The 27,268-nt window shown below is 46.2% G+C and overlaps 1 protein-coding gene across 5 annotated transcripts in view; it reads right to left on the reverse strand.

The window, feature by feature from the left end:
* The window catches only part of LOC128336082 (autism susceptibility gene 2 protein-like), a 534,832-nt gene that overhangs the window by 397,502 nt on the left and 110,062 nt on the right, over positions 1-27,268 (reverse strand). For 4 of the 5 annotated variants that reach the window (XM_053275238.1, XM_053275241.1, XM_053275239.1 and 1 more), the window contains exons 3-4: positions 19,283-19,378; positions 1,966-2,001 (exon numbers count right to left, since the gene is read on the reverse strand). In XM_053275238.1, the coding sequence (XP_053131213.1) occupies positions 1,966-2,001; positions 19,283-19,378 (132 nt within the window). The remainder of the gene's footprint in view (positions 1-1,965; positions 2,002-19,282; positions 19,379-27,268) is intronic. The other variant, XM_053275240.1, reaches the window with a different exon arrangement.

Raw genomic sequence — 27,268 nt, forward strand, 5'->3', positions numbered from 1 at the left:
CTTGTTTCTTTTTAAATTGTAATTATTCTTAATTCTAGCCTTTTCACAATATCTATCATCATATTTGCAATCACCTCTATCAACATGTAACTTTTCTCTAGTATTACTTTCATTTAATGTGTGATTTTATGCTGGTCTCTGACTGTAATAAAGGGTACTTGACTTGAATGTGTCCATCATGTGGAATTGTGGCTAAGTCTGTCAAACTGTGGTTAGTTGGTATGTCTGGGTCATAAACTGTGTGGGGGATTTTAGGCAGTCAAATCTCAATCGGAACTCAAGCACTAACATTGGTTTGTTTGTTCTGGGGTCTTGTATGATGTTGGGACCCACAATTGTGGTTCAGCCAGGGTATCTTTCAGTAGACCCTGATAACTGGGCAAAGAGGCACCTATTTTAACATGGGGATTCCCTTTATTTAGCAGGGAGAGAGCAACTGGCCATATCCACCCCCAGTACAGTACCCCTCCAGTGACTGTTGCAGATGTCAATTTTATGTTCCTTTTTAGATTATGAGTCCTTTGGGGGCAGGGAGCCATCTTATGTATGTATGTATGTATGTATGTATGTATGTATGTATGTATGTATGTATGTATGATTTCTCTATGTAAACTGCTTTGGAAACTTTTGATGAAAAGCGGTATATCAATATTTGTTGTTGCTGTTGTAGCTCTGTCCCTGCAGGGTCCCACACAGAGAAGCACAAACCTGGATCAAGCAGTGGGACCTAACAACAAACCCCAACATGGCAAAACAAACCAAGATTGGCAAAACAAACCGAGACTGGCAATCATCTGTGGTGACAATCCAAGTTCATTAAATAAATCTTCATTAAAACAAATGCATTTAAAATGTTCTCTGTGATGCCATCTTAATACCTTGATACTCAAACAAAAAGGGAGGAAAGTTTACGGGTATTGGGTGCCTAATCCAGAAAAGTCCAGGAAACACACACACACACCCCCGACAAAGAGAGATATACTGGGTGTCTTGGAAATTCTTTTTGAAAAATCTATCTCATTTAGTCTGACCTGGGGGGATGCAGTTGAAGGTGACAGACAGAACGTATTTTTGGTAGCTTTAATATGGTGTTGTTCAACATGGATTCTCACATTTCAGCAGCACAGCACAGCCAAGGCCCTCATAACCCCCCTGAGGTTAAAAAAGCCCCACTCAGCTTCATCCAAGCAAGAGAATAATCAGGGACCAACCCTCATTTCCTTCATCTGAGGAAGTAGAGCTCAAAGCTATTTTAAAATTAAAACGCGCATCATGCAGAAGGGGAAAGCTCAACTCATATTACCATCATGCAAAGATAGGCCCTGCAGCCATTACAATCTTTTTTCCTTCCACGACACAAAAGAGAAGAGACAGAATTACGGTACAAGTTCATTTGCTTTGCTAGCTTATTTATGAGCATCAGCAACAGGAGTTTTTCAGCCAGTAAAGCACTTTTCAAAAAAGAGAGGCAGATGAAGGTTCTGTGCCCAAAGTCAATGGATTTGCAGTGTTGAGAAGAAAAGGTGCCATGTGAAGGAGAGGGGAGACCAGGCTCAGCCACCCAGAGACTCCCCAAGTGCGGAACTACAACTCCCATCATCCCCAGCCATGACGGTAAATAGCCAGGGATAATGGGAGCTGTGTTCCCCCAACATCTGGAGAATCTCTCCTTGGTCCTCACATGTTTCCCCCCAGACATTCTTTCTTTTTAGCAAAGACGATGGTAGACCCATTATTTGAGGGAACAGGAAGATCATGGACGCATCAGAAGAGATGTACAAGCATTCAAGTTTAAAATAACTAACCACCTTTGTGGAGGCCAGCCAGGTGGTTACAGTCATGGCTTCACCAGAATGAAATCCGTGCCCACTGAGCCCACTGGGCCCCTGAAAACTGGTCTCGTCAGGTCACATTTTGAGCCTTGCTGTCACCCCCACCATGCTTAAAAAGTTGAGATCCACTTACGAAATAGCCTGTCCCCAAGCTGGATGGAGCCGAACTCTGTAAAGAGATGCAAAGCAAAAATAACTAACTAAATAAACAAACAAACAAACCAGAGACGTTTCTCAGAGATGTGGCTAAGAACCTGCTTTGTATGAATTTAAAAGAGAATTCAAACATTACACCAAACGTATTTAACACCATACAAATTGAAAATAATATATCGTTGGCCTTGTGATAGACGGCGGTGTGGAGAACTGCATGCAGATTATCCACACATTTTCTGTGCTAGCCAAGTAACAAGTTATCAGTTACCTGAGAATCCTTTAAGAATTCTATGGAATGACTTAAAAGATGTGGAAAAAAGACGATTTGGAAATGATTACCAACTTATTAACTGTTGCCAAGATCTTTACAGCAGAACTGTGGAAAAGAATATAAATCCTCCATTATTTCCAAATGGGAGGAGAGCTGGTCTAGTGGTAGCCAGCATGAATTGCTCCCTTTGCTAAGCAGGGTCTGCCCTGGTTTGCATTTGAATGGGAGACTGCATGTGTGAGCACCATAAGAGTTGTGTTTTTTTAGGGAATGGGGCCACTCTGGGAAGAGCACCTGCCTCCTTGCATGCAGAAGGTTCCAAGTTCCCTCCCGGGCAGCATCTCTAAGAGAGGGCTGAGAGGGACTCCTGCCTGCAACCTTGGAGAAGCCACTGCCAGTCTGGGTAGACCAGGCCTGCTCAACTTTGGCCCTCCTGCAGATGTTGGCCTACAATTCCCATAATCTCTGGCTATTGGCTGCTGTGGCTGAGAATTATGGGAGTTGTAGTCCAAAAACAGCTGGGGGGCCTAAGTTGAGCAGGCCTGGTGTAGACAATACTGAGCTAGATGGACCAAGGGTCTAGCTTGGTATATGGCAGCTTCCTATGTTCCTGTTATCTGAATGTTGTTTTTTTAGGATTGGAGGTATTTCTGTGATGATGACATCTACTTATTCTATAAGAGCTAGAGAAGACCAGATATATGATTCTCACTTCCTTAAAAAATGGCCACATTTTGTATCTTTTTCGAAAGATACATTTAGTAATGATGAACATACTCACTTACTGCTTTCTTTAACCTGAAATGCAAACATACCATTGTTTGTATTGTGGTTGGATGGGTCAGGCGTTGCTAGGTATTAAATGATATGGGGCCTGGCCCCCAATGGCCTTTTGATCATTACACCCAGTTGTACATCCCCAAGAACAATATTATCTATTATATTAATTCTCGTAGACGTGCCTCTGTTGGGATGCATCCCGGCAACCCAGCGGATTGGCTGGGTGGTAGGGGCTCCGGATTGGCTGGTTGGCCGCGTAGGGAAGTGACCATTTGGGCAGGAAAAGAAAGGAAGGAAAGCGGGCAAGTGGAGAGGAGAACTGAACACACTGGGGCAGAAGGGAGGGGAGAGAAAGCGGGGAAGCCTGGCAGGGCAGAGACAAACAGTTGGCCGCTTCAGAAGATGCTCTCTAGAGGGAGGGCTGCAGGAAGGAGCTGGCTGAACGCTTGGCGGCCCGACACCAGGGACTGGAGGAAGGAGGATGCGGCAACGGCAAGCAGGGAAAACACAAGCAGGCTAAAAAGCGGAGGTGGGGTGTGGGTGGGGGAGCACGAATGAGAGAGAGAAAGAGGTGGAAACGGAGGAGGGAGCAAGCTGGGGCAGAAGGATTGGGGGGGAGGGGATGAGGCAGAAGGCTTGGGGGGGGATTAGGAGAATTGGCTGGCCCACGCTGGCGGGCCTGGCCTGGCGACCGGTGGTGGCCGCAGACTCTAGCGATTGAGAGGCAGGTGGCGGGGGAGACAGAGCAAGTGAGAGAGGCGCGCGGGGGGAGAGAGACAGAGCGAGCGAGAGAGGCGCGCGGGGGAACTACAGCGCGAGCGAGAGAGGCGTAGGAGGAGACAGCGAGAGAGAGAGAGACAGCGCGAGCGAGAGAAGCGGTGTGGTGGGGCAGAGCGAGCGAGAGAGCTGTTGTGGGGGGGACAGAGCGAGTGAGAGAGCTGTGGGAGGACCAGCCAAACAAATTCTCCCAACTAACCCCAAAAAGGAAGTGAACTACCGCACAGATGCTCTGTGCGGGTTCAGCTAGTAGTATTATAATACAGCTCCTATGAAGGTAGAAGCAGCAGAAAGCTAGGTGAGGCTAGGAGCTTTTGCATCTGAAGCGGCCTTATACTGAGTCGAACCCTTGGTCCATCTAGCTCAGTATTGTCATCACAGACTGGCAGCGGCTTCTCCAAGGTTGCAGGCAGGAGTCTCTCTCAGGCTGTCTTTTAGATGCCGCCAGGGAGGGAACTTGGAGTCTTCAGAGGCTCATCCCAGAGCGGCCCCATCACACGTCATCTTTCACATGCAAGCCAGGGCAGACCTTCCTTAGCAAAGGGGACAATTCATGCTTGCTACCACAAGGCAAGAGCTCATGGTGGAGGGAGGGGGCCGATGAGATTCGGGGCTCTGAGCCGTTCATTGGGGACCAGTGCGCTAATGAATGATCTACCAATCATTCTGTTAAGAATAATCTACAAATTTATTTTATTTTTTTCAATCTGAAAAGTGATGGCTTTCCCATTTCCAACACTGGGGAAGGAGAGACATGACGGGGGCAAGGCGGGACACCAGAGTCGGCTTTCCCCTCTCAACACCCTGCCGCCCTCATTACCACCTCCATATTTCCCGCCAAAAGGTTCTGCTCTAGTTTTTCACGGCTGCTTTGGTTCTCATCACTGCATGGCTACGACTTGCTCCTTGTCATCTGCCACTGAAAGAAACACGTTGTCCACATTTAATCCCTCAAACCCACCCACCCCCACCTCTCCACTACATTTCTCAACAGCTCGCCAACAATAACGTGCTATTTACTGAAATTCCAGGCTCCGGCAGTGGGGGTAATTGCTAATTTATTTGACAGGCAGCCGGGTAATGAATTAATGATGGCATTTCAGCCAGTGCTGAGACTAAACAGACACACATCAGCCAACCTCCATGATATGCTGGCATTCAATGCCCTCGACTCCAGCTACTTAGTTTTATGGCCGCAAAGGGGGGGGGGAGAGGAGCCGAGGTGGGGGCGAGGGGGAGGGGGAGAAAATCCATAGCATCCTGACTCATTTTCAAGGAAAACAGCCCCAGGGCTTTACATAGGAAGCTGCCCTATACCGAGTCAGAGAATTGGTCTATCTAGCTCAGGATTGTCTACACAGACTGGCAGCAGCTTCTCCGAGGTTGCAGGCAGGAATCTCTCTCAGCCTGATCTTGGAGATGCTGCCAGGGAGGGGACTTGGAACCTTCTGATCTTCCCAGACCGGCTCCATCCCCAGAGGGGAATATCTTGCAGTGTTCACATGTGGTCTCCCATTCAAATGCAACCCAGGTGGACCCTGCTTAGCTAAGTCATGATTGCTACCACAAGACCAGCTCTCCTCTCCAAAGGTTTGAAAGCATTAGGAACATAGGAACATAGGAAGCTGCCATATACTGAGTCAGACCATTGGTTTATCTAGCTCAGGATTGTCTACACAGACCGGCAGTGGCTTCTCCAAGGTTGAAGGCAGGAATCTCTCTCAGCCCGATCTTTGAGAAGCCAAAGAGGGAACTTACAGCACTCCATCCAAATGCAAACTACGGCAGATCCTGCTTAGCCAAGGGGACGATCTCAGCCCCATCTTGGAGATGCTGCCAGGGAGGGGACTGGGAACTTTCTGCTCTTCCCAGAGCGGCTCCATCCCCTTAGGGGAATATCTGCTCACACTTCTAGTCTCTCATTCCTATGCAACCAGGGTGGACCCTGCTTAGCAAAGGGGACAAGTCATGCTTGCCACCACAAAACCAGCTCTCCTTTGGGCAGCATCTTCCTCTTTCTCTCCCTAACAATGTATGTGCTTGGCCATGTATTCCCCAGAGTTGGTTAAAGGGGGAGGGAATGGTTATCTTGAAGGAAACAAAACACTTGTGGGTTTGTTTGTTTTTAATATAAAAGAAGCAAATGTTTGGGGCACAAGTAGTGGCTGGGCTATCTATATTTTGCTGCACCAAATGTGTGTCTTTTTAAAAAAAATTAAAATTTTAATATCAGTGTAATTGTTGTTTTGTACCCCACTGAGAGATCAAACGTTCAGGGCTGACCCGCCCCGTGAGTCAAAAGTCTAGTCCCTTTGGGGCACGCCTGCCTGCTGCCCCACTGCTGTCAGCACCAGCAACAAGCATAAGAAGAAGAGCCCGGAAGAAGCCGACAGTGTGGGCGACACTGTGGACCCGGGTCCCCCGTCCAGCCCACCCCCATGGGCGGCTGCCTCCCGTCTTCCGAGCAAGTGGGCAAGTGGGCAAGTGGGCATGCAAGTGGGCAGGTACATCCTCCTCGCCTGCCCACCTCCTCTCCTTACTGGCTGCCTCCACTGTTGGCACATTATAATGCCATCACTTTGTGGTGTGACAATGTCATTAAGAGAAAGCCTTCTTTGTGATGATCCCTGCCACCTATCAAGGTAATCGAGGAGGTCTGTCTCAGGGTGTCGCCGGCTCATCTGGTGGTGACTCAAAGGTGAGCCTTTGTTGCAGTTGCCCCTGGGCTATGGAATGCACTTGCTGCTGAGCTTAGAGCTGCTCTGTCCCAGATGGCTTTTAGGAAACAACGAAAGACACATCTCTTCAGCCAAGCTTTTTCATTTTAGCTGACGTTTTTAGTAAAGGTCAAGGTCAAGTTGTGCTCTCGAGTCAGTGTCGACTCGTGGTGACCACAGAGCCATGCGGTTTTCTTTGGTAGAATCCAGGAGGGGTTTCCCATTGCCTTCTCCCGTGCAGAATGAGATGAGGCCTTTCAGCACCTTCCAATATCGCTGCTGCCCATATTCTGGGAAACATACCAGCGGGGATTTGAACCATCAACCTCTTGCTCACTAGGCAAGCCGTTTGCCTGCTGCACAATTAGTATGCACAAATTGATTCAAATTTGAATAAATTAAATTCAAATCTGTGTAATTTGAATCCAATTCAAATAACCCCTTAAAGGGGCTATTGGATTCAAATTCTATTAAATTTTTGAAATTTAATTTGAATTTGATTCGAGAGCCATTTGGCACCTTTTAAAACCCACTCAGACCCCTTGAAATAGGGTCGAATAGATTTGAATTTGATTAAAATTCAATGGAATTTTTGGACCAGATTCAAATTTGTTTTGAATTCGAAATGAAGTTTCGGAATTCAATTCGAATTTGAAACGAATCGGGGGAAATTCGTTTGGTACACTGCTCTAGTTTGCAGTCGAATTGCACAGATGGCTTCAACTATAAATTGTGTGCATGTTTTAAATGGGTTAATCTTTTTGGTTTGTTTCATTACTGTAAGCCACCTAGAGATTTGGGTAGTGGATGGTATATAACAATGCCAAATAAAATAAATAAATAAGGCGCTGCGGCTACACCAAAAGCGGCAGGAGCGGCAGAGCAGCGAGGGCAGCAACTGGGCGGCCAGCCAGGTGAAAGGGACTGCTCGCCTGCTTGGGCAATGGAAGGCGCCCACCCCCACGGGTGATGGGGTGGGGCGCCCAAGCCAGTCTTTGCCTTGGGCACCAGAAAGCCATCTCTGGGAGATCCGGCAATCTCCCCAGCCACGTCGTCAAAAGTGAAGAGTGTTTTGGCCCTGGTGCACAGATGAAGCCGCTCCTTGAGAACCCAAAGCAATCCCATCGTTCGGGTCCCGGAAGGTCCGTCGTGGCGTTTTTGCATATATATTGTGAATTACGAGGGGGGCCCAGATCGGGGAAGCGACTGGCTCCACACGCGCCCACCCTGCCCATTGTTTATGCAGGTCTGACAGAATGAAGGAACAGTGGGTATCATTTCAATTTCTGATGTCAACATCAAATTACTTATTTAATTTCATGCCTGGCGAAGCATTGTATAGCTACATGCCGACGCATTTCACTTCGTTATGCTGTGTTTTCGCCGCCATTGGCTTGCCTTCCAACTGACAGCTTTAATTACGACATGAATTTGATTGTGCTGCCGAGGCATTAACATAATGCAACAAAGAGTCGGCGGACCCTGGCCTCAGATGCTCGCGTACACAAAAACAAGCACAGAGGAAAGGAGGCGGGGGGGGGGGGATGAAGAACTCCCAGCCAAACTCTTCGGAGGTTCATTCAACTGGAATCTCTCAAAATGAGACTTGGGGCAATTCTGTTACCTTCTGTGATTAATATATGACAGCCTTGCTCCATCCAGCTCAGTGTTGTCTTGTTTACATTAGGAAGCTGCCATATACTGAGTCAGGCCATTGGTCCGTCTGGCTCAGTATTGTCAACCCAGGCTGGCAGCGGCTTTTCCAAGGCTGCAGGCAGGAATCTCTCCCAGCCCTATTCTGGAGTTGCCAGGAAGGGAACTTGGGGCCTTCTGCCTCCAATCATGCAGATGCTCTTCCCAGAGCAGCCATACCTCCTAAGGGGAATACCTTCCAGGGGTCACATGTAGTCTCCCATTCAAATGCAAACCAGGGTGGACCCTGCTTAGCAAAGGGGATAATTCATGCTTGCCACCACAAGATGAGCTACCACAAGACCAGCAAGATTAGACCATTACCCCTTGCTACACATAGGAAACTGCCTTGTCAGAACACTGGTCCATCTAGCTCAGTATTGTCTACCCAGACTGGCATCAGCTTCTCCAAGCTTACAGACAGCAGCCTCTCTCAGTCCTGTCTGGAGATGCTGGGGTGGGGTGGGGGTTGACTTGGAACTTTCTGCATGCAAACAGGCAGGTTCTCTTCCCAGAGCGACTCCATCCCCTAAGGGAAATAACTTACAGTGCTCGCACATGGAGTCTCCCATTCAAATACAAATCATGGTGGACCCTGCTTAGCAAAGGGGAAAATGCATGCTTTCTACCACAAGACCAGCTCTTGTCCCATATGTTGAATGGTAGACCCCAAGACCCTTCTAAATTAGGGGTTCTCAACCTTGGGTCTCAAGATGTTGTTGGATTAAAACTTGCAACGTCCCCAAGGTCTTGAGTAGGGATAGACCAAATCGTGACTGGGGATAATGGGATTTGTAACATTTTAAAATGTATAATTATATACTGCCCTTAACAAGATTTTTAAAAAATTCAATAAATGCATAAAAACAGAAAAAAATGCTGCTAAAAATTTAAAAAGATCAAGGGTCAGCTTATTGGCCCAAAGCCTGGGTAAAAAGGAGAGTCATCACTTTTTTTATTTTTATTGTTAGATTTCCTCCTAACCTTTCACTTTCACTTTCCTCCTAAAGTGAAAAGTCTTCACTTTTCCTCCTAAAGGCGGAGAGAGAGGGAGCTGAGAGTGGTTTCCACAGCCTAGGGGCAACCACTGAGAAGGCCCTGCCCTGTGTGCCCGACAAATGGACCTTGACAGGTGTCCGCATGCAGAGCAGAACCCTCCCAGCTGATCTAGCTACCTAAGGCAGGCAGTCTAAGGTACCTGGGGTCCAAGCCATTTAGGGCTTTAAAGGTAATAACCAGCATCTTGAATTGTACCCGGAAACAGACTGGGAATGTTCAACATCTGGAGAGCTGCCTACCCCTGGCCTTTAGGATGGGGCTGCAGCTTGGTGGCCGAGCATCTGCTTTGAATGCATAAGGTCCCCAGGTCAGTCCCGGGCTGGCAGCATCTCCAGGTAAGGGCTGGGAGAGACTCCTTCCTGAAACCTTGGGGAAGCTGCAGCCCATCTATATAGACAATACTGTGCTAGATGGACCAAGGGTCTGACTCGGTCTAAGGCAGCTCCCTACATCCCTATGTACTTGTTACCCGCAGGTAGTGTTAACAGAACCAATTATGCTATGGGCCCTAGACGGGCCTGTCGTACACTGCTGGGAAGCAACAGCCAGGGAGGATTCTTGCCTTAGAGCTGTGCTTGTGGGCTACCCATGTTTCCTTGGGAGTAAATCCCATGAGCCCGATTCAGTTATTATATTGTATGAGTGTGACTGATGATTGATTGATTAAGTGCCGTCAAGTCGGTGTCGCCACTTAGCGACCACATAGAATTTATTTATTTATTTATTTATTGTTAAATTTATATACCACCTTTCATTAAAGCAATCCCAAGGCAGTTTACAGCAAAAACCTTTTAACACAAGATGGTAAAAAACACACAATTAAAATATTAAGGGGGGGGAATATTAAACAAATCTGATTTAAAAAATTAAAACAAAATGCATAAAAGCAATTAAGATTATAAGGAGCAGCAGCAGAGAATCAAATAAATGCCTGGGCAAAAAGCCAAGATTTTACGTTTTTTCTAAAAGCTGTGATGGAAACCGAGGAGCGAATAGCCACCGGGAGAGCATTCCAGAGTCTGGGGGCAGCAACAGAGAAGGCCCTGTCCCGCATGCACGGCAACCGAGTCTCCCTCATTGTTGCCACATGGAGCAGAGCCCCCTAAGATGACCTTGTCAGGTAGGCAGCAACCCTTGGGAGCAGGCGATCCCACAGGTATCCCGGGCCCAAACCGTTTTGGGCTTTAAAGGTCAAAACCAGCTTCTTGAATTGGACCCGGAAACAAACTGGTAGCCAGTGCAGCTCTTTCAAAATGGATGTGATGTGCTCCCACCGGGCAGCTCCGGATTAAACCCTAGCTGCCGCATTTTGCACTAGCTGCAGTTTCTGGATGTTCTTCAAGGGCAGTCCCACGTAGAGCGTGTTACAGTAATCCAGCCATGACGTGACTAAGGCATGGGTAACTGTGGCAAGATCTGTCTTCCACTTGGCCTTGAAGGTCTCTCAGTGGTGCCTTCATTGCTGTTGTCATTGAGTCCATCCACCTTGCTGCTGATCATCCTCTTCTTCTCTTTCCTTCAACTTTCCCCAACATTAGGGACTTCTCAAGGGAGCTGGGTCTTCGCATAATGTGTCCAAAGTATGATAGTTTGAGCCTGGTCATTGGTGCCTCGAGTGCAAATTCTGAATTGATTTGTTCTATGATCCATTGGTTTGTCATGGCATCTCAATATCCTTTCCAAGGCCTTCATGGCAACCCTAGCAAGTGCTAGTCTGTGGCGTATTTCTTGTCTGTTGGATCCTTGACTGTTGATGGCCAATCCTAAAAGGCAGAAGCTATCCACCACTTCAATGTCTTCACAATAAATTCTGAGGCTGGGCGCTGTACCTGTTGTCATTAGTTTAGTCTTCTTTACATTTAGTTGTAGTCCCATTTTTTCACTGTGCTCCTTGACTTTCATTTCTAGAGCTTGCAGATCATCCGCATTCTCAGCTATCAGAGTGGCGTCATCAGCATAGCACACGTTATTGATGTTTCTTCTTCCAACATTAAAACCATGCTCATCTTCTTCAAATCGGGCTTCTCTCAGTAGATGTTCAGCATATAAGTTGAATAAAGAAGGAGAAAGTATACAGCCTTATCTTACTCCTTTGCCAATCTGGAACCAGTCTGTTTCACCATGTTCCGTCCTGTCCTGTGTATAGGTTTCTCATGAGAACAATGAGATGTTCTGGGATACCCATTTTCCTATGGATATTCCACAACTTGACATGGTTGATGAAATGTCAATGTTCTGAACGCTGGTACAGAAGTACATTTCCTACCTAGGAAATAGGAAGCTGCCTTCTACCAAGTCAGACCATTGGTCCATCAAGGTCAGAACTGTCTACACAGACTGGCAGCGGCTTCTCCAAAGCTTCAGACATAAGTCTCTCTCATCCTGGAGATGCCAGGGAGGGAGCTTGGAACCTTTTGCCTGCAAGCATGGAGGTACTCTTCCCAGATCAGCCCCATCCCCTAAAGGAATATCTTACAGTGCACACACATTGTCTCCCATTCTAATGCAAACTAGGGTGGACCCTGCTTAGCAAAGAGGACAATTTATGCTTGCTACCACAAGACCAGCTGCCCTCCCTGGCAGCATCTCCAGACAGGGCTGAGAGGGACACCTGCCTGTAACTTTGGAGAAGCCTCTGCCAGTCTGTGTAGACAATACTGAGCTAGATAGACCAATAGTCTGACTCAATATATGGCAGCTTCCTATGTTTCCTAGGTAGGAAATGTGCTTCTGTACCAGCGTTCAGCATAACATGGGAATGACTGTACCTGTGTCCAGATCTGTACCTGTAGACACCTTACCCTCATTGTACGCGTGTCGAACATAATGGGTGAGTAGGGCTATGGTGTTCAGTAGACCTTCCTCCAATGTATCTGTGAGGATTCCCTCTGTAAATACACAGGGGCTCTAACCCCTCCAGTGCAGGAAATGGCTTCAGCGTCTCTGGCAGATGATCATCCAGGCACCTCTGAAAACGCCCCTAGTGAAGGAGAGTACCCCACTGTGTGAGGCAGCTTTGAAGATACCTTGCAATCCCTTTCACATCTCTCTGTACAGTCGTCCCTCAGCAACAGTGGTTTTACCAACTATTGATTTTATTTATTTATTTATTTTACATGTATGTCCCACTCTTCCTCCAAGGAGCCCAGAACGGTATACTACATACTTGGGTTTCTCCTCACAACAACACTATGAAGTAGGTTAGGCTGAGAGAGAAGTGACTGGCCCAGAGTCACCCAGTTAGTCTCGTGGCTGAATGGGGATTCAAACTCAGGTCTCCCCAGTCCTAGTCCAGCACTCGAACCACTGCACCACGTGGGCTCACTATGGTTTTGTGTAACCACGAACGGGAAATTGTGTCCGGTCTCACCAACCGCAGATACCCAGGTCACCTTTTTCAGTGATTCGGGGGTGAGTAGCGAGTTTGGGGGTTTCAGGTGTTCAATCCACTCATTCCTCTTGCTTCTCCTTGTGATTTAAAGTGCCTTTGGGTGATTTTTTTGGGGGGGGGATTCCTAGAGGTTCGATCTGCTCATTCCTCTGTGTGACTCTTGGCGATATTAAGGGATTTGTGTGTGTGGGGGGGTGCTAGTTGGTCCCCCCCTTTATTTTGGGGTCTTTTTGCCATCTCAGGTCCCCTAATCCCCGTTTCCCATTCATTCCAATGGATCCCCAACCATGAATTTGCCAACCGTGGGGTTTTGCCGGAACGGAACCCTCGCGGTTGTCAAGGGATGACTGTTTTTTTGTTCAGTACTCTCTGTTCCTCTGCTTTTGCAGTGGGATGCCCAGGACCATCTTAAGCCCCCAAGATCTGCACACATGATCTGCAAACGAGCATTGCTACATTTTCTCTTTTCTGTTTTGTTTTGTTTTTGCTCACTTTCCTAAATAATCCCTTTCCTGTTATGGCTGTGCATTAAGCTAACGTTTTCAGGGAGAGAATGACAATAATTCACAGATCTCACCCGTCCACAGCAGCAACAGCCCAAACGGCAGAGTGCATTTATTGTTTAAGAAAATGTAATTGTTTACTTGTTCTCCTGATGTGCTGTCTCCGTCAGCATTCTCAATATTGCATCTGCTCCCAAACCTATTTCCTACAGTCCGTTTGCCAGTTACTGTCATTGCATAGAATATTTAGGAACTGGGGTGTCAGACGGGGTGAGGGCCTATAAAAAGGCAGGGGAGGAGGTGGGAAGGAGACAGAGTCAGACTCAGTGATGTGTTTAAATGCACAGAAATATTAATAAGCAAGGGGAGGAAAAGTGGGGGCCATGTTGAATTCCAGGCTGAGATAAACAGAAGGAGCAGCCATCTTGCCTCAGAGCAAAATCGCAGCTGAATGAATTCTACCGCAGGCGAGATTTTGATGAGATAGAATTGGTGACGCTGAGCTGCTCTGCATAAGGAGAGGAAGGGCAGGCCGCTCCATCATCTTTGGGGCCCTGAGGGCAATCTTACCCAGGAAGCAGAAAACAAGTTGTCAGTTCCCCAAAGCCTACACAAGCAGAAAGAGGCGTGGGGGATGGCGGAGGAGGCAAGGTTTACGGAACTCATCACTGCAGTGTCAAGTGCTGTTGGGTAATTAATTGGCCTTCATCTACCAGAGGGCAAGTTTTCTGTTCATTACTGTATTCCGGAGAGTCTTGCCTATACGCAGGTGTGTTTGTCCATGCCAGGAAGATGTGATGCCAGGGTGGAATAGGCACACAGGAAGCTGCATTCTACCGAGTCAGACCATTCATCCATCTAGTTCAGGATTATCTACTCAGACTGGCAGCAGCTTCTCCAAGGTTGCAGGCAGGAGTCTCTCTCAGCCCTATCTCGGAGTTATCAGCGAGGGAACTTGGAACCTTCTGCATGCAAGCAAGCAGAGGCTCTTCCCAGAATGGCCCCACCCCCTAAGGGGAATATCTTGTAGTGCTCACACATGTTGTTTCCCATCCAAATGCAACCAGGGTGGATGCTGCTTAGCCAAGGGGACAATTCATGCTTGCTACCACAAGACCGGCTCTGCTACAGCCTCCAGTCTGAAGCTGTTTACAAGTCTTGTGATGAGGAACACCTCCAAAATCCATAGGACCTTTCCCACTGTGAAGGTACCCTTTTGCAGCCAATGGCCAACTTCTCTCTCATGCTTCCATGAGATGCTTCCATGAAATGGAATTATTCCATGAGAGTGATTCATTTTCAGGAATGCTTCCATGAAAATGTTTCATTGCCGTCGATGCTTCCATGAAATGCTTCCATGAAAATGCTTCATTGTCATGGATGCTTCAAGGAAATGCTTCCATGAACGCACAACAGAAAGAGATCCACCTCAGTCAGTACTCACCCACCAAGGCTTCTCCAGGCCTTGGGCAGTGAAAGGCAATTAGAGATTTAATTTATCTCCCTGCCCACTCAGATTTCATCCCCATCAATGGGATAGGAACCCAGCTTGTGGCAGGGTATTATATGCTGTATGCAATTTCAGTTGCTTCAAGACAGAATGGACCTTCTTCGTTATAAGCAGAAACATCACCAATCTGCAGGGACATCCACTGGGAAGACTTAGGTGGTCATCTAGGACAAAAAACGATGGGGGGGGAAGGGACATAAATATAGCAGTGCCAATGATTCTTTCCCTCCCTCTTCTATCTTTTCTACAATGTATTTCTCCCTGAAGTGGTGTAAGAATGTAAGATGTGATTGTGCACCTTGTGTGCAGAAAGTAAGCTGGAACCCTGCCCCCAAAGACCTGCAGATTCTACACCCCAAATTCCAAGTCTTCTTTTCTCCTTGCACCTCAGCCCCCGAGAAACAGCTAGTCTTTAAACTGTGCTCCCTCTCTTGACGATGAATTGCCTGCCTTGGCATTCATTTCCAAAAAGAAATGGACTCGGACTGGATTTCCAAATTCACAGCAGCCTCTTTTCATCTCTGAAGTGTCAGAGTTTTGCCCCCATAAGAGACTGGGAACTCTTTCCCACTGCACAGGAGACCCTCATTATTTGCGTGTTGTCCATTTATGGATCCGCATATCCATGGTTGGGTCATAGGGACCCAGTTCCTTTATCCATGGGACAAAAATTGGGCTACTTTTGCCGATCCACGGTTCCTGAGTAGCCGGAAATGACTTCTGGAGTCGTTTCCTGTTGCCATTTTGTGGTGCAGAGCCATTTTGTGGCTCTTTTCTGCAAACAAGAAACAAAACAAAACAAAAACCAGAGGATTTGGGTATTTGGGGGGGCATTACTAGAGAGACGGGGAGCAAAGCACAGTGCTTATTTCTGCGCCCCCCACCTTCTTGTGGTTTTCAGCATACTTCTGTGCGTTTAGGAACCTAACCCACAGTAGGTATGTGAAAACCAGCTTAAGGTTGAGCTGCTTCATCATTGAACTGATCTGGCTTGCCCTCGAGGGCTTGCCCTCAAGCTGGACCGGGCCCAGTTTGGCTCGACCTCTAGCCGAAACCCTCCCGGCCAGCTCGGGGCTGGCTCAGGATTTCTAACATTACAATAATTTGTATTTTAGAACTCACTGGTGAATCCAGTGGCCTCAGGGGTGTTGGTGTGGCTATGGGGGGTGTATGTGTCTCTGCAGACTCCCTCTCCCCAGCTGGCCTCCCCCCAGTCCTCTAAAGGCTATTTCAGCCCATTTGTTGTACACTGCCCAGAGCCTCTGGATGGGGTGGTTTATAAATGTAATAAATAAATAAATAATACATTTCCAGGCTGTTCCGGACCTTTCCTTGGTGGCGGCAGTCATTTTGGAGGCCACCGCATATGCGACCTGGCCATTTGATGGGGGCGGGGGTTGTTCGGTGGAAAATGAACATCCCTGGTTCTGTTCGAGTCCAGTTCAGACTCGAACCAAACCAGGCAAACCGGTTTTGTGCACATCCCTAACCCCCAGTGTCCATAGGGTTAAGTTCTATTTATTCATGATTTCATTGTCCGTGGGAATAAGCGGGAATGAAATCTCCGCTAATAAAGAGTGCCTCCTGTATCCTCATCCCATCTAATGGCGCAGCGGAAAATCACTTGACTAGCAAGCCAGAGGTTCCCAGTTCAAATCCCCGCTGGTCTCTTCCCCAGACTATGGGAAACACCTATATTGGGCAGCAGCGATATAGGAAGATACTGAAAGGCACCATCGCATACTGTGCGGGAGGAGGCAATGGCAAACTCCTCCTGTATTCTACCAAAGACAACCACAGAGCTCTGCGGTTGCCAGGAGTCGACACCAACTCGACGGCATGCTTTACCTTTAGCTGTATCCTCACACCAGTGCAGGCTGGACAAGCAACCCTACAAATGAGCAACCTGCAAGGTTCAAGCAAAAGTCAGGGTTCCACACTTCACACCTGTGGAGAGTGGCAAGATCAAACTTGGCGAAGGGCATCAAAAACCCTAGAACAGGCCCTGCCACTGTGATTGGGTAAATGCTTACAATATTCCTGCCTTTGCTAGAGCAGGAGGGCAATGAAGTCAGCGAGTTGCTTTTCTCAAAATGAAGAATCTGAAAGGGGCCCCGAGGCCTCCGTCAACCAGGCTCGTGAGATGTGGATCTCATCACACATGCTTGTTACATCTGCCAGTTAATGTTGCTTCACTGGCTGGGGATCGTGAGACGACTGAGGAAAGCAGGCTGGTTGCTTAAATTTCTGCTACGCTAGCAAAGCATGTGAAGGTTTCGTTATTAAGAAAGAGGTTGCCAACCTCCCCAGTAGATCAGGTTCTCCTGGTGGGTATAGATTACTGTGGCCCACGCCCCATTCCCCTCTACCCCAGGGATGTCAGCTCTTGAGATTTTACCATTCGCCTCAAAATGGTATGACTTTCCCCAAACCTTTGCCAAGCCAAAATAATGGCGTCTGTTTTTCCTGCTGTCAGGAAAAATGATCTCCTCTCCCCACTTATCTTTGCTACCTTTGCAAATATGGTTCAAGACGCGTGGCTCTTTCCATGTCCTCATCCTGACTGTTGCCAATTTCACCAACATTCTACCCTCTTGGCTGCCAGCTACCTTGGAGAGGACTCCAAGCTAGGGGGAAAACTCTACCCGGGTTGTTTTGGCCGTTGGGGTACATACTGCCATAGCGCGCATGCGCACACTACGGCGTCACTTCCATAGTTTAAAGCAGCTTTTAATGTACAGTTCACAGGAGTTATATATTTGACAAGACCCCTTCTGGCTCAGACCAAAAATCCATCAGATTTCTCCTCCTGCTTCTCACTTGGCCAAACAGATGACAAACTTGGAAGTCCACTAGCTGGGTAGGGGTGTGTGAGCTGGCTTGAATTCAGGGTAGGAGTGTGCGAGCCGACTCAAACTGGTTTGAACCACATCTGGTTCAGTCCGAGGTTGAGCTGAACTGGTCAAGCTGGTTTGGGCCCAGTTTAAGGGGGCAGGGTCTTCTGTAAAAAATACTTGGAAAAATGAAGTACTTACTGCTGTGGTGGCCTTGGGGAGGTGTGGCGGCCATGGGGGTGGGGGGTGGGGACTACGGCAGCTCCCTCTGTCCCTGCTGGGCAGCCCCCAAGTCTCCCAGGGCCAGTTTTGCCCATTTCGGGCCAGTTTCAGTCCTCTGAGCATGCACAGCTGCCATTTCTTTGACTGCTGTGTGCATGCAGATGGTTGAAACCAGCTTAATTTCAGCCCAATGCAGCCCTGTTAGAGTTGGGGAAAGGGTGGTAGGGGTAGCGGAAGCTGCCGCAGCCCCCCCCACCCCCTGTGGCCACTACAGCACCTCCTGAGGCCACCATGGCAGTAAGTACTTCTCCCCCTTCCCAGTATTTTTACAATTACGGAAGCACCCCAACCTCCTCAAACCGGGCCCAAATCAGCACAGATTCAAGACAAGTCAGACCCTGGTCTGGAGGGGGACAAAACTGAACCAGTCCAGTTCAGATGCAGTTCATATTCAAACCGAACCAGTAAGACCAGTTTTGTGCACTTCCCTACTAGCTCAGATTCCTTACCATTTTGTTACAGTCCCCTTGGATGCTGCTTCTGAAGGTTACAAGGGAAAAGAATGTTGCAAAAATTTGAAATGGTGGAAAGAGGGGTAATTCTCTCTTATTCTTTTTCCTTCTACTGCCTCTCCCAAATCTGCTCTTGAGGTTCCCAACCTCCAAAGATATATTTAGGGAAGGAGAGCAGGTCTTGTGGTATCAAGCATGAATTGTCCCCTGTCAAATAGAGACACTTGGAGGGTATGGGGCTGGCAATCCTACTTGTGAGATGGGATGATACACGCTGAGAAGGGTCTTTTCGGTGGTGACTCCGCAGCTTTGGAAGAATCTCCCCAAACAGAACCAGGAGGCACCTTCACGGATGATGGTGGTCAGGTGCCACAGTAAAAACTTTATAATGCAAGGCATTTAATTTGCTTTGTTCCTCTGTCTTATTGTTTCACTATTTTAACTGCTCTTGTGGGGGGGATTTAATAGCTGCTTAATGGTCTTTTTTAGCTGAGGTTTTCAGGACTGTAAAGGGATGGTTTTATTAGTCTGCAGTTTGATATCTGTTGCTTTGGGCACAGGACAAATACATGTCTTCAAACAAACAAACATTCTCACTTTCTACAGAGCGCGTGCGCACACACACACACATATACACACACACACAGAGCCTGGGGAGGTGGGAAAGAACTTCTTGTGGCTCATGGAGGCCCACTAAAGGTGCTTCTTGAATAGTTCCCACAAGTACATAACCAGCGTTGCTTCAACCAACAATTTGGGCAAATGCTTATGTGATGGGTCAGAGGTTGAGTCAGCCACCCGCAGCAAGATCAGACTCTCCTGACTTTTCTCCTTTCAAGACTTCTCTCCTTTCCTTTCTGAGGGGCCACAACTGAGAAGGCCTTGTCGCTTGTCCCCACTATCCAGATTTCAGTCAATAGCGAAGCCATGAGCAGATGATGAGCAAAGGGCCCTGGCAGATTCATAAAAATGGCCGTATAAACAACAGCCGGGCCTCACGCAGTGCGGTGCAGTGGTCATACTTACGTCGCTGAGCCTTTCTCGGGAACTACTCCGATGGAATCCTTTTGACTCTTCGCTGCCGCTGCCGCTGTCCCGGCAGCTGTTCTGGCCGGGCTTGAGCTGCACAATGAGAAATAAATAAAGTCACCCATTTTACGTCTCAGCTCAGACAGTTGCACCTAATGCAAACATTCCAAGGTAAGCCTCCTCGGGCACCGTCTTCTGACAGAAGCGGTATATTTTACATTAAAAAAACAATTTCTTATACTAGAAAAAGATATTAGATGATATAAAAGATACAAAATACTATCATTCAGATAGATAGATAGATAGATAGATAGATAGATAGATAGATAGATAGATACCGTATTTTCTGGCGTATAAGACGACTTTTTACACCATAAATTTCTGCTCGTAAATGGGGGGGTGGTCTTATACGCCGAGTGTAGTTTAGGGATCGCTAATTATACTATGGTTCCAAGCTCCTGTTGTGCCCCTTACCTCCTCCTGCACACACACAGCTTTCCGGTGCTTTGTAACAGTGGGCGGAGGGAAAGCGGAGGGAGGGAAAGCCCCTTACCTCCTCCTGCACACACACAGCTTTCCGGTGCTTTGTAACAGTGGGCGGAGGGAAAGCGGAGGGAGGGAAAGCCCCTTACCTCCTCCTGCACACACACAGCTTTCCGGTGCAGTGTAACAGTGGGCGGAGGGAAAGCGGAGCCCGCCCCTGCATCCACTACCGCCCATTGTAGTCCCGAGCTCCTGTTGTGCCCCTTACCTCCTCCTGCACACACACAGCATACAGTACAGTATAGAAAATGTCCAACAGTCAAAATCCTATCATGCCATCATCAAACCCCATCATGGCACCAGCAAGAAGAAAGAAATATGAAGCTAGTTTCAAACTTAAAGTTGTAAACTTTGCCATGGAACATAATAATTGCGCTGCTGCAAGACAATATGGAGTAACAGAAAAGATGGTTCGGGACTGGAAAGCAAATGAAAAAGCATTAAAGACTATGCCAAGGGGTAAGTGTGCATTAAGAAGAGGCACCCCACATTGGCCAGAACTCGAAAAACATGTAGCAGACATGGTGAATGAGCATCGCCAAAACGGTTATGTAGTAACACGAAATAAAATACGCTTGTTTGCACTTCAGTGGGCCAAATCTAACCCAGATCACAGCAACAATTTTAAGGCCACTGTATCCTGGTGTAGTAGATTCATGACAAGGCATAATATGGTACTAAAGCAAAAGACAAAAATTGCCCAAAAATTACCTGCAGATCTGGATAGCAAAGTAAATAGTTTCCATCGCTACGTAATACAACAGCGCACTAAACATGGCTATGCGTTAAGTAATATTGGAAACATGGATGAAACTTCAATGAATTTTGATATGATTGGAAATAAAACTGTCCATCAAAAAGGTGAAAAAACAATTCTGATTAAAACAACAGGACATGAGAAGTCGAGTTTTACAGTGGTACTAGCATGCACAGCTGATGGCAACAAACTGAAACCGATGATTATTTTTAAAAGGAAAACAATGCCAAAACTCAAGTTCCCTGCTGGTTGTTTTGTACATGTGAATGAAAAAGGCTGGATGGATGAAGAGGGTGTGAAACTATGGCTTGATAATGTATGGAGCAGACGACCAGGCGGTCTTATTCAAAAACGTAGTCTACTGGTGTGGGATATGTTCAGGGCTCATTTAACTCCCACCACCAAGCAAAGGCTTGCAAGACTAAACACGGATGCAGCAGTTATTCCTGCAGGATTGACATCATTAGTACAGCCATTGGATGTGTGCCTAAACAAGCCGTTTAAAGATCGCATTCGAGAACAGTGGAATGAATGGATGGTTAGCGGCAAAAAGTCATACACAAAAGGAGGAAATATGCGTGCTCCACAGTTGGATGTTTTGTGCCAGTTTGTCATAACAGCCTGGAATGATATTGACGCAGAGACAGTAGTCAAGTCTTTCAAGAAGTGTGGAATATCAAATTCATTAGATGGTATGGAGGACGACTACTTGTGGCAAGATGAAGAGGAAGCCGAAGCTGAGAGCACACCATCTGATACGGAATTCGATCCATATGACGACTGCCTTGCAAATGTATCACAAGATGTCATTGATGAACTTATGATATCAGATGACGAACAGGAGGATTTTGAAGGCTTTTAAAAGGGAAACTGTCACGCTAGCAAAAAATACCATAGCTTGCAGTTATGATGCATGCTACTCGCCAGTGACTTGCCCAGCACTTGCTCTCTCTCTATTGTTTGTTAACTTCCTCCTATCATTGTCAGTTCCAGTTTAGTTTATAGCTTAGAAAACAAACAGTATGGCAGCTCCCATGCGTTTATTGTGTTATCCTTTCATTCAGCTTCTGAGTTTAATCCACCTGCACTTACGGTATGTTTACGGTACATGTTTGATGACATTCAGCCTTATGTTTATAAGTGACAGTTTTGCTGCTTTGAATTAAAATTACCATGTTGAAATCAAATCTGATGTTCTTATAAGTTTTATTTGGTGTGCGGAAGAGGGGGTAGTCTTATACGGCGAGTATATAACAAAATCTATATTTTAACTGGAAAAGTCAGGGGGTCGTCTTATACGCCCAGTCGTCTTATACGCTGGAAAATACGGTAGATAGATAGATAGATAGATTCGCACACATACACACACAACACTCACACAGTCTCTACAGTGTGTGAAATGCAGAGGCATAACTATAGGGGGGGCATGTGCCCCGGGCGCCATCTTTTCTGGTCACGTGGGGGGCGCCGCCATGACCAATTATTTATTTTTTTTTTTAATTTTTTAATACAAATGTTTCCTGCTCAGTGCAGCAGCGCTGCAGCAGTCAAGGGAGCATGTCGGTGCCCCCTTCCTCACAAGCGGTCCCTTCCGTGCCGCCTGTGCCCCCCCATTGCTTTGCTGGCGCCTGGTGGCCAGTCAGTGGCCTGGCTTGGCGGCGGCGGCGGGCGCTTGTGAGGAAAAATCTAAGTATAATGTAGTATGTTGGGGGGGGCGGTGGGGCGTGGTGGGGGGGCGCCATTTCAGTGCTTGCCCCGGGCACCGTTTTCCCTAGTTATGCCTCTGGTGAAATGTCACACAATTAATGGCTTGGTGCCTTTGTGTTTGATGATGATGATGATGATGATGATGATGATGATGATGATATTTACACACAGTATACCAGATGTTATTGACTGGGATTTAGTACTTTAATTATTGGGGCATTTCCAAGGGTCTAGGATAACTAAAGAAAAATTAAAGATATTGTCATAGTATTCACGCTGTCCCGAGTAGCGTGGCCTTCTGTAGTTGACATGTTGTAATTTTATTGCTTATTATTATTATTTTTAATAATATTGATCTATCGCTTTTCAAGAAAAGCTCCCAAAGCAGTTTACACAGATATAAATAAATAAATAAAATGGCTCCCTGTCTCCAAAGGGCTCAAAATCTAAAAAAGAAAAATTAAGAGACACCAGCAACAACCACTGGAGATATGCAGTGCTGGGGATGGATAGGGCCAGTTGCTCTCCCCCTGCTAAATACAAGAGATTCACCACTTTTAAAATGTGCCTCTTTGCAAAGTTAGCTGGGGACTTGCTAATATCCTGCCCTCCAGTACAATACTGCTCAGGGTGGCTCAGAACAATAGAAAAATACAAGCAATATGAAGTGTAGCACAAAACAAATAAAACACAGTATAGAATAAAAACAATCAAAACCAACCCTATTGAACTCAAAAAACCATCAGGTTGTAGTAAAACACATTTAAAAGCCTCTGTAAACAAATTGGTTTTAAGATTTTTTCTTTAAACCCTAAGCTCTTCTGGGAGAACACTCCAGAGCTGGGGGGGGCCACAATAAAAAAGGCCCTGTCTGTTATCCCTGCTAAACAGATCTCAGTCAATGGCAGGGCCATGAACAGGGCTTGAGATGATGAGCGAAAAGTCATGGCACATTCATATGGGCGAATGAGGTCCAATAGATACCCCAGCCCTGAACCGTGTAGGGCTTTAAAGGTCAAAACCAACACTGAATCTGGCCTGGAAGCAAACTGGCAACCAGTGAAATGGCCACAGGATAGGTTCATGGGTGAACATTTACTTTCTAGTGCACTGCGCATGTGTTTGCTCTCAGAAATGCTGCTGTTCTCAGATACCATATTTATCCGAATAGAAGACAACTCTGAATTTAAGATAAACCCCTTAAAAATACAGGTAAAATACAGGATATCTGTATTTACCCCAAAAGAAGAGGACTCTGAATTTAAGATGAAGCCCCAATTTGTAACATTAAAGAACTTGGGGGAAATCCAGTCTTGGATTCAGGTAAATACAGTATTTTATTTTTCAAAAAGTTTAATCTTACTTTACTTTCAAAGAAATCCAAGGGGCCTTATAAAGAAGGTTCACGCACACACAAGCACACACAAGCACACACACTACATCCAGTAGTTGCTTGTTTATGTAGGTATCAGCCAGTTCAAGTTACAGGTCATTGCTAATAAAATCAATAATATGTGTTCCCTTGTTGCTGGAATGGCTAATTTTTCTGTACCAAGCTGCTTCGACATTAGCCACTGGGGATCTGATCTCATTATGTTGTTAGCCAGCTTTAAACACCCAGCCAAGGAATTTGTGGCCGCTGTTCCCATTGCTTTCTGTCAAAGACTTAACACAACTCCTGTCACCCCCAAGGCTCAGCAGAGACTACTGTCTGTCTATTCTTGGCACCAACTTTTAGCCATTAGGCAGTAGCTCTTTTTTTCATTTCAGTCCCTTGAGTGGCTGTTTGAGCTGGTTTTTCTTTTTCTAGACGTAATTTTCAGAGAAGCCAGAGGGTATCACCACAACATCCAAGCTCAGAAATGTGGAGGAACAAAGCTAGTTGCGAGTGAGAATAAAGTCAACTCTGAGGGAGCCAAGCTGCAAGGTATGCCTCCCCTTGCTACCTGGGTTCTTGTTATGGCCCCTTCCATGAGGGGTGACCCCTGAGGAGGCAAGATCAGCACTAGGCCCACACTTGAGTGTTGGCACTAGACTGGAATTCTTCCAAGATTCTCAGGGCAGGAAATTCTGAGAATATTCTGCCAAGCTTTAAAATATCCTTCGGATATTCCCCAAATGATTATCATGCAATCCTTTCCAGAAATGGTGCCCCCCACAAACCAAGCATAGCAGGATCCAAAATACAACCCGATAAAATACGGATACACCTTCTAATATTCAAAATAATCTCAGGAAATAACAAAAGAACAAAACGTGATTTTGTTCATTAAACAGAATCAGCCACTTACGCAATTTTTTTTAAAAAAAGTTTCTATTGATTGTTTCCCTCGCCAAAGTATGCTTTTTGAGTGTTCTGGAGCTATGGATACCTTGTTAAAATGCCCCCAAGGAGCCATCTACGGATACATAGGCAAATTCAGATTATTCCTGTGTAAAATAAACTGAGAGGAGAAAATGCAGGGATTGTTGGAAAATTGTTCCAAAATACACTCATCTCCTATAGCTGAAGATTAAGTGAAAGAATGTCAGATGGAGAATGTTCTTTTCGAAGTCTAGTTGATACCAGGCTACAGCCTGAAAAAACTCAAAGGTAGTTCCCTGAGATACCACCCCACAAATGGTACCCTTTGAAGGCTGAGCCCACAAAGAGCTGGTCCCTCCCACATCTTAACAATCCTCAATGTCTGCACATCAGTATATGTAGCAGGCTAGGCAGGATCAGACAGAGGAGGAGGGGTGCTGGAATCCAGGCTTTTAAGGCTTCTGCTCTCTAGGCAAGGAGGCAAAGTCCAGGAGGGCTAGCCTGAGCTCAGAGATATTTAAGGGCCAAGTCTGCCTCCGACTGCTGCTGGAGCAACAGAGTCTGCCTCTGACAGCTGCTGGAGCAACATTTCCCACACACGGTGCTGCAGTCTGCCTCTGACCCAAACTGGAAGTGACTTCTCCAAGGTTGCAGAGGCAGGAGTCTTACCCAACCCTATCTTGGAGATGCCAGGAAAGGAATTTGGAACCTTCAGCATGCAAAGCAGAGATGCTCTAGGAAATGTACCTAAATGAATGACAGGGAATGCCCACTGAAAAGATCTGGTTCCTTCCAAATGACCATGGAATGAATGTATTCTTATGGCCCTTTGGAAGCAGAAACATAAGAAGCTGCCATATACCGAGTCAGACCCTTGGTCCATCTAGCTCAGTACTGTCTACACTGACAGGCAGTAGCTTCTCCAATGATGCAGGTGGGAGTCTCTCTCTGCCCTATCTGGTGATGCTGCCAGGGAGGGAACTTGGGCCCTTTTGCATGTAGCAGAAATCTGGGCTACTAGGCCTCAAATCCCTGATGAGAAAGTGAACCAAAGTTACTGTTTAGGATGAACTGATGATTTTTGGAATGTGTGATAAGGAGGGGCTTGGGAGAACAATGAACAATGGGATTACTGTACTTTGAAGAGCCTATATGCGTAGTTGGGACCATAATGTATCTTGTCTAGAAAAACCATGATTGGTCCTTCTGGCAGGGGAGAATGCTCAGTTTACAAGAGCTATGTATATCTAGATAGTAACATAAAGATGAGCATATAATATGTCACGACCATTTTGTGGGGTTCTTAACCCATCACCTGTGTGTGTTAGGTGAAGGCCCGGCCGTGATTCTTATTGCGTAATAAAGTGCTTTGAATCTGACGGAAACTGTGTTGGCCTCTACCTAGAAAGAACTATCACCTTCCGTGTGTGTGTGTGTGTGTGTGCGTGAGAGAGAGAGAGAGAGAGAGAGAGCCAGATTTAAATGAAACTTTCCCTCTTCCCTTTACCTTATTACATTATAAAGAATATATTCTCCTGGTACTCTCCCACCAGAGAGGATGGAGAAACAGCAGCTCTTGACAAACTGCTAAGGACTTATTAGGTTTTGCTCTCCGGACTTCGGTGATCAGTGTTAAAAGGGCATCAACGATTGGCCCCATTGCTCTTGATTGCTGCTTAATTGCTGCTTGTTAGTGTTAGACATCTCCTGGTCTGATTGATCTCGCCCTGTTTGTGTCATTACGGTTGCAACTTCCCTATTATCTCCTTCTAAGTAAACACCAAGCCCACCCCGACTGCCTGAATAATGTATACAGCCAGACAGCTAGATGGCTGAAAATAGTATTATGTTTTCAAGTTAATAGCTTAACCCTCAGGGGCTCATTTACTACTTCTTCCTCTTCCTCTTCCTCTTCCTCCTCCTCCTCCTCGTCTCCTTCTCCTCCTCCTCCTCCTTCTACTCCTCCTCATAAGAACATAAGAATAGAATTCATTTTGAATTCCAAGGGGAATCCAAAATGAATATATCAATCTATTTAGATCTTGGGATGTACAAGATAATAACTAATATTACATGCAATTCATAAATACATAGAAACCTATCTCTACCACAGCTGTCTTATAGAACACGATGAAAAACTATATTAAGACATATATACAAAAATATGTATTTAGATTTCATAAAAGTCCTTATAGGGCATCCATTGAGAATTTTGCCAGTAACCAAGTTCTGTCTGAAAAGGGGGAATGAAGACAATCTTGTGGTAATCACCAAAAGCGACCCCCAAAAGTCTTGGTTGATCCAGTAGTGACCAAGGAGGATGATATCAAACAATTTAATTGTAACCAAACGTGTTACAAACGTGTTTCAACCAATGGCTGCTCTTCCTAACTGGATACTTCTATTCTCCTTACATAGAAATTGGCAATTTTTTAAAAAAGAGAGTTAATTAGGGATGTGCGAATTGATTCAAATTCAAATTGATTCATCTCAAATCTGGCTGATTCAAACAATTCAGATTCGAATTGAATCACCCCTAATAAGGATAATGCAATCTGAATTTGAATCGCATTGGTCAGATTCTAAAATGAATCAATTCGACTGTTTAGGGACATTTTGGTGATTTAAAAACAAACAGTCAGTTGCCCTGATTGGTCAAACGAGGCCGAAC

The sequence above is a fragment of the Hemicordylus capensis genome, chromosome 12 (assembly GCF_027244095.1).
Source record: "Hemicordylus capensis ecotype Gifberg chromosome 12, rHemCap1.1.pri, whole genome shotgun sequence".
Taxonomy (NCBI): Eukaryota; Metazoa; Chordata; class Lepidosauria; order Squamata; family Cordylidae; genus Hemicordylus; species Hemicordylus capensis.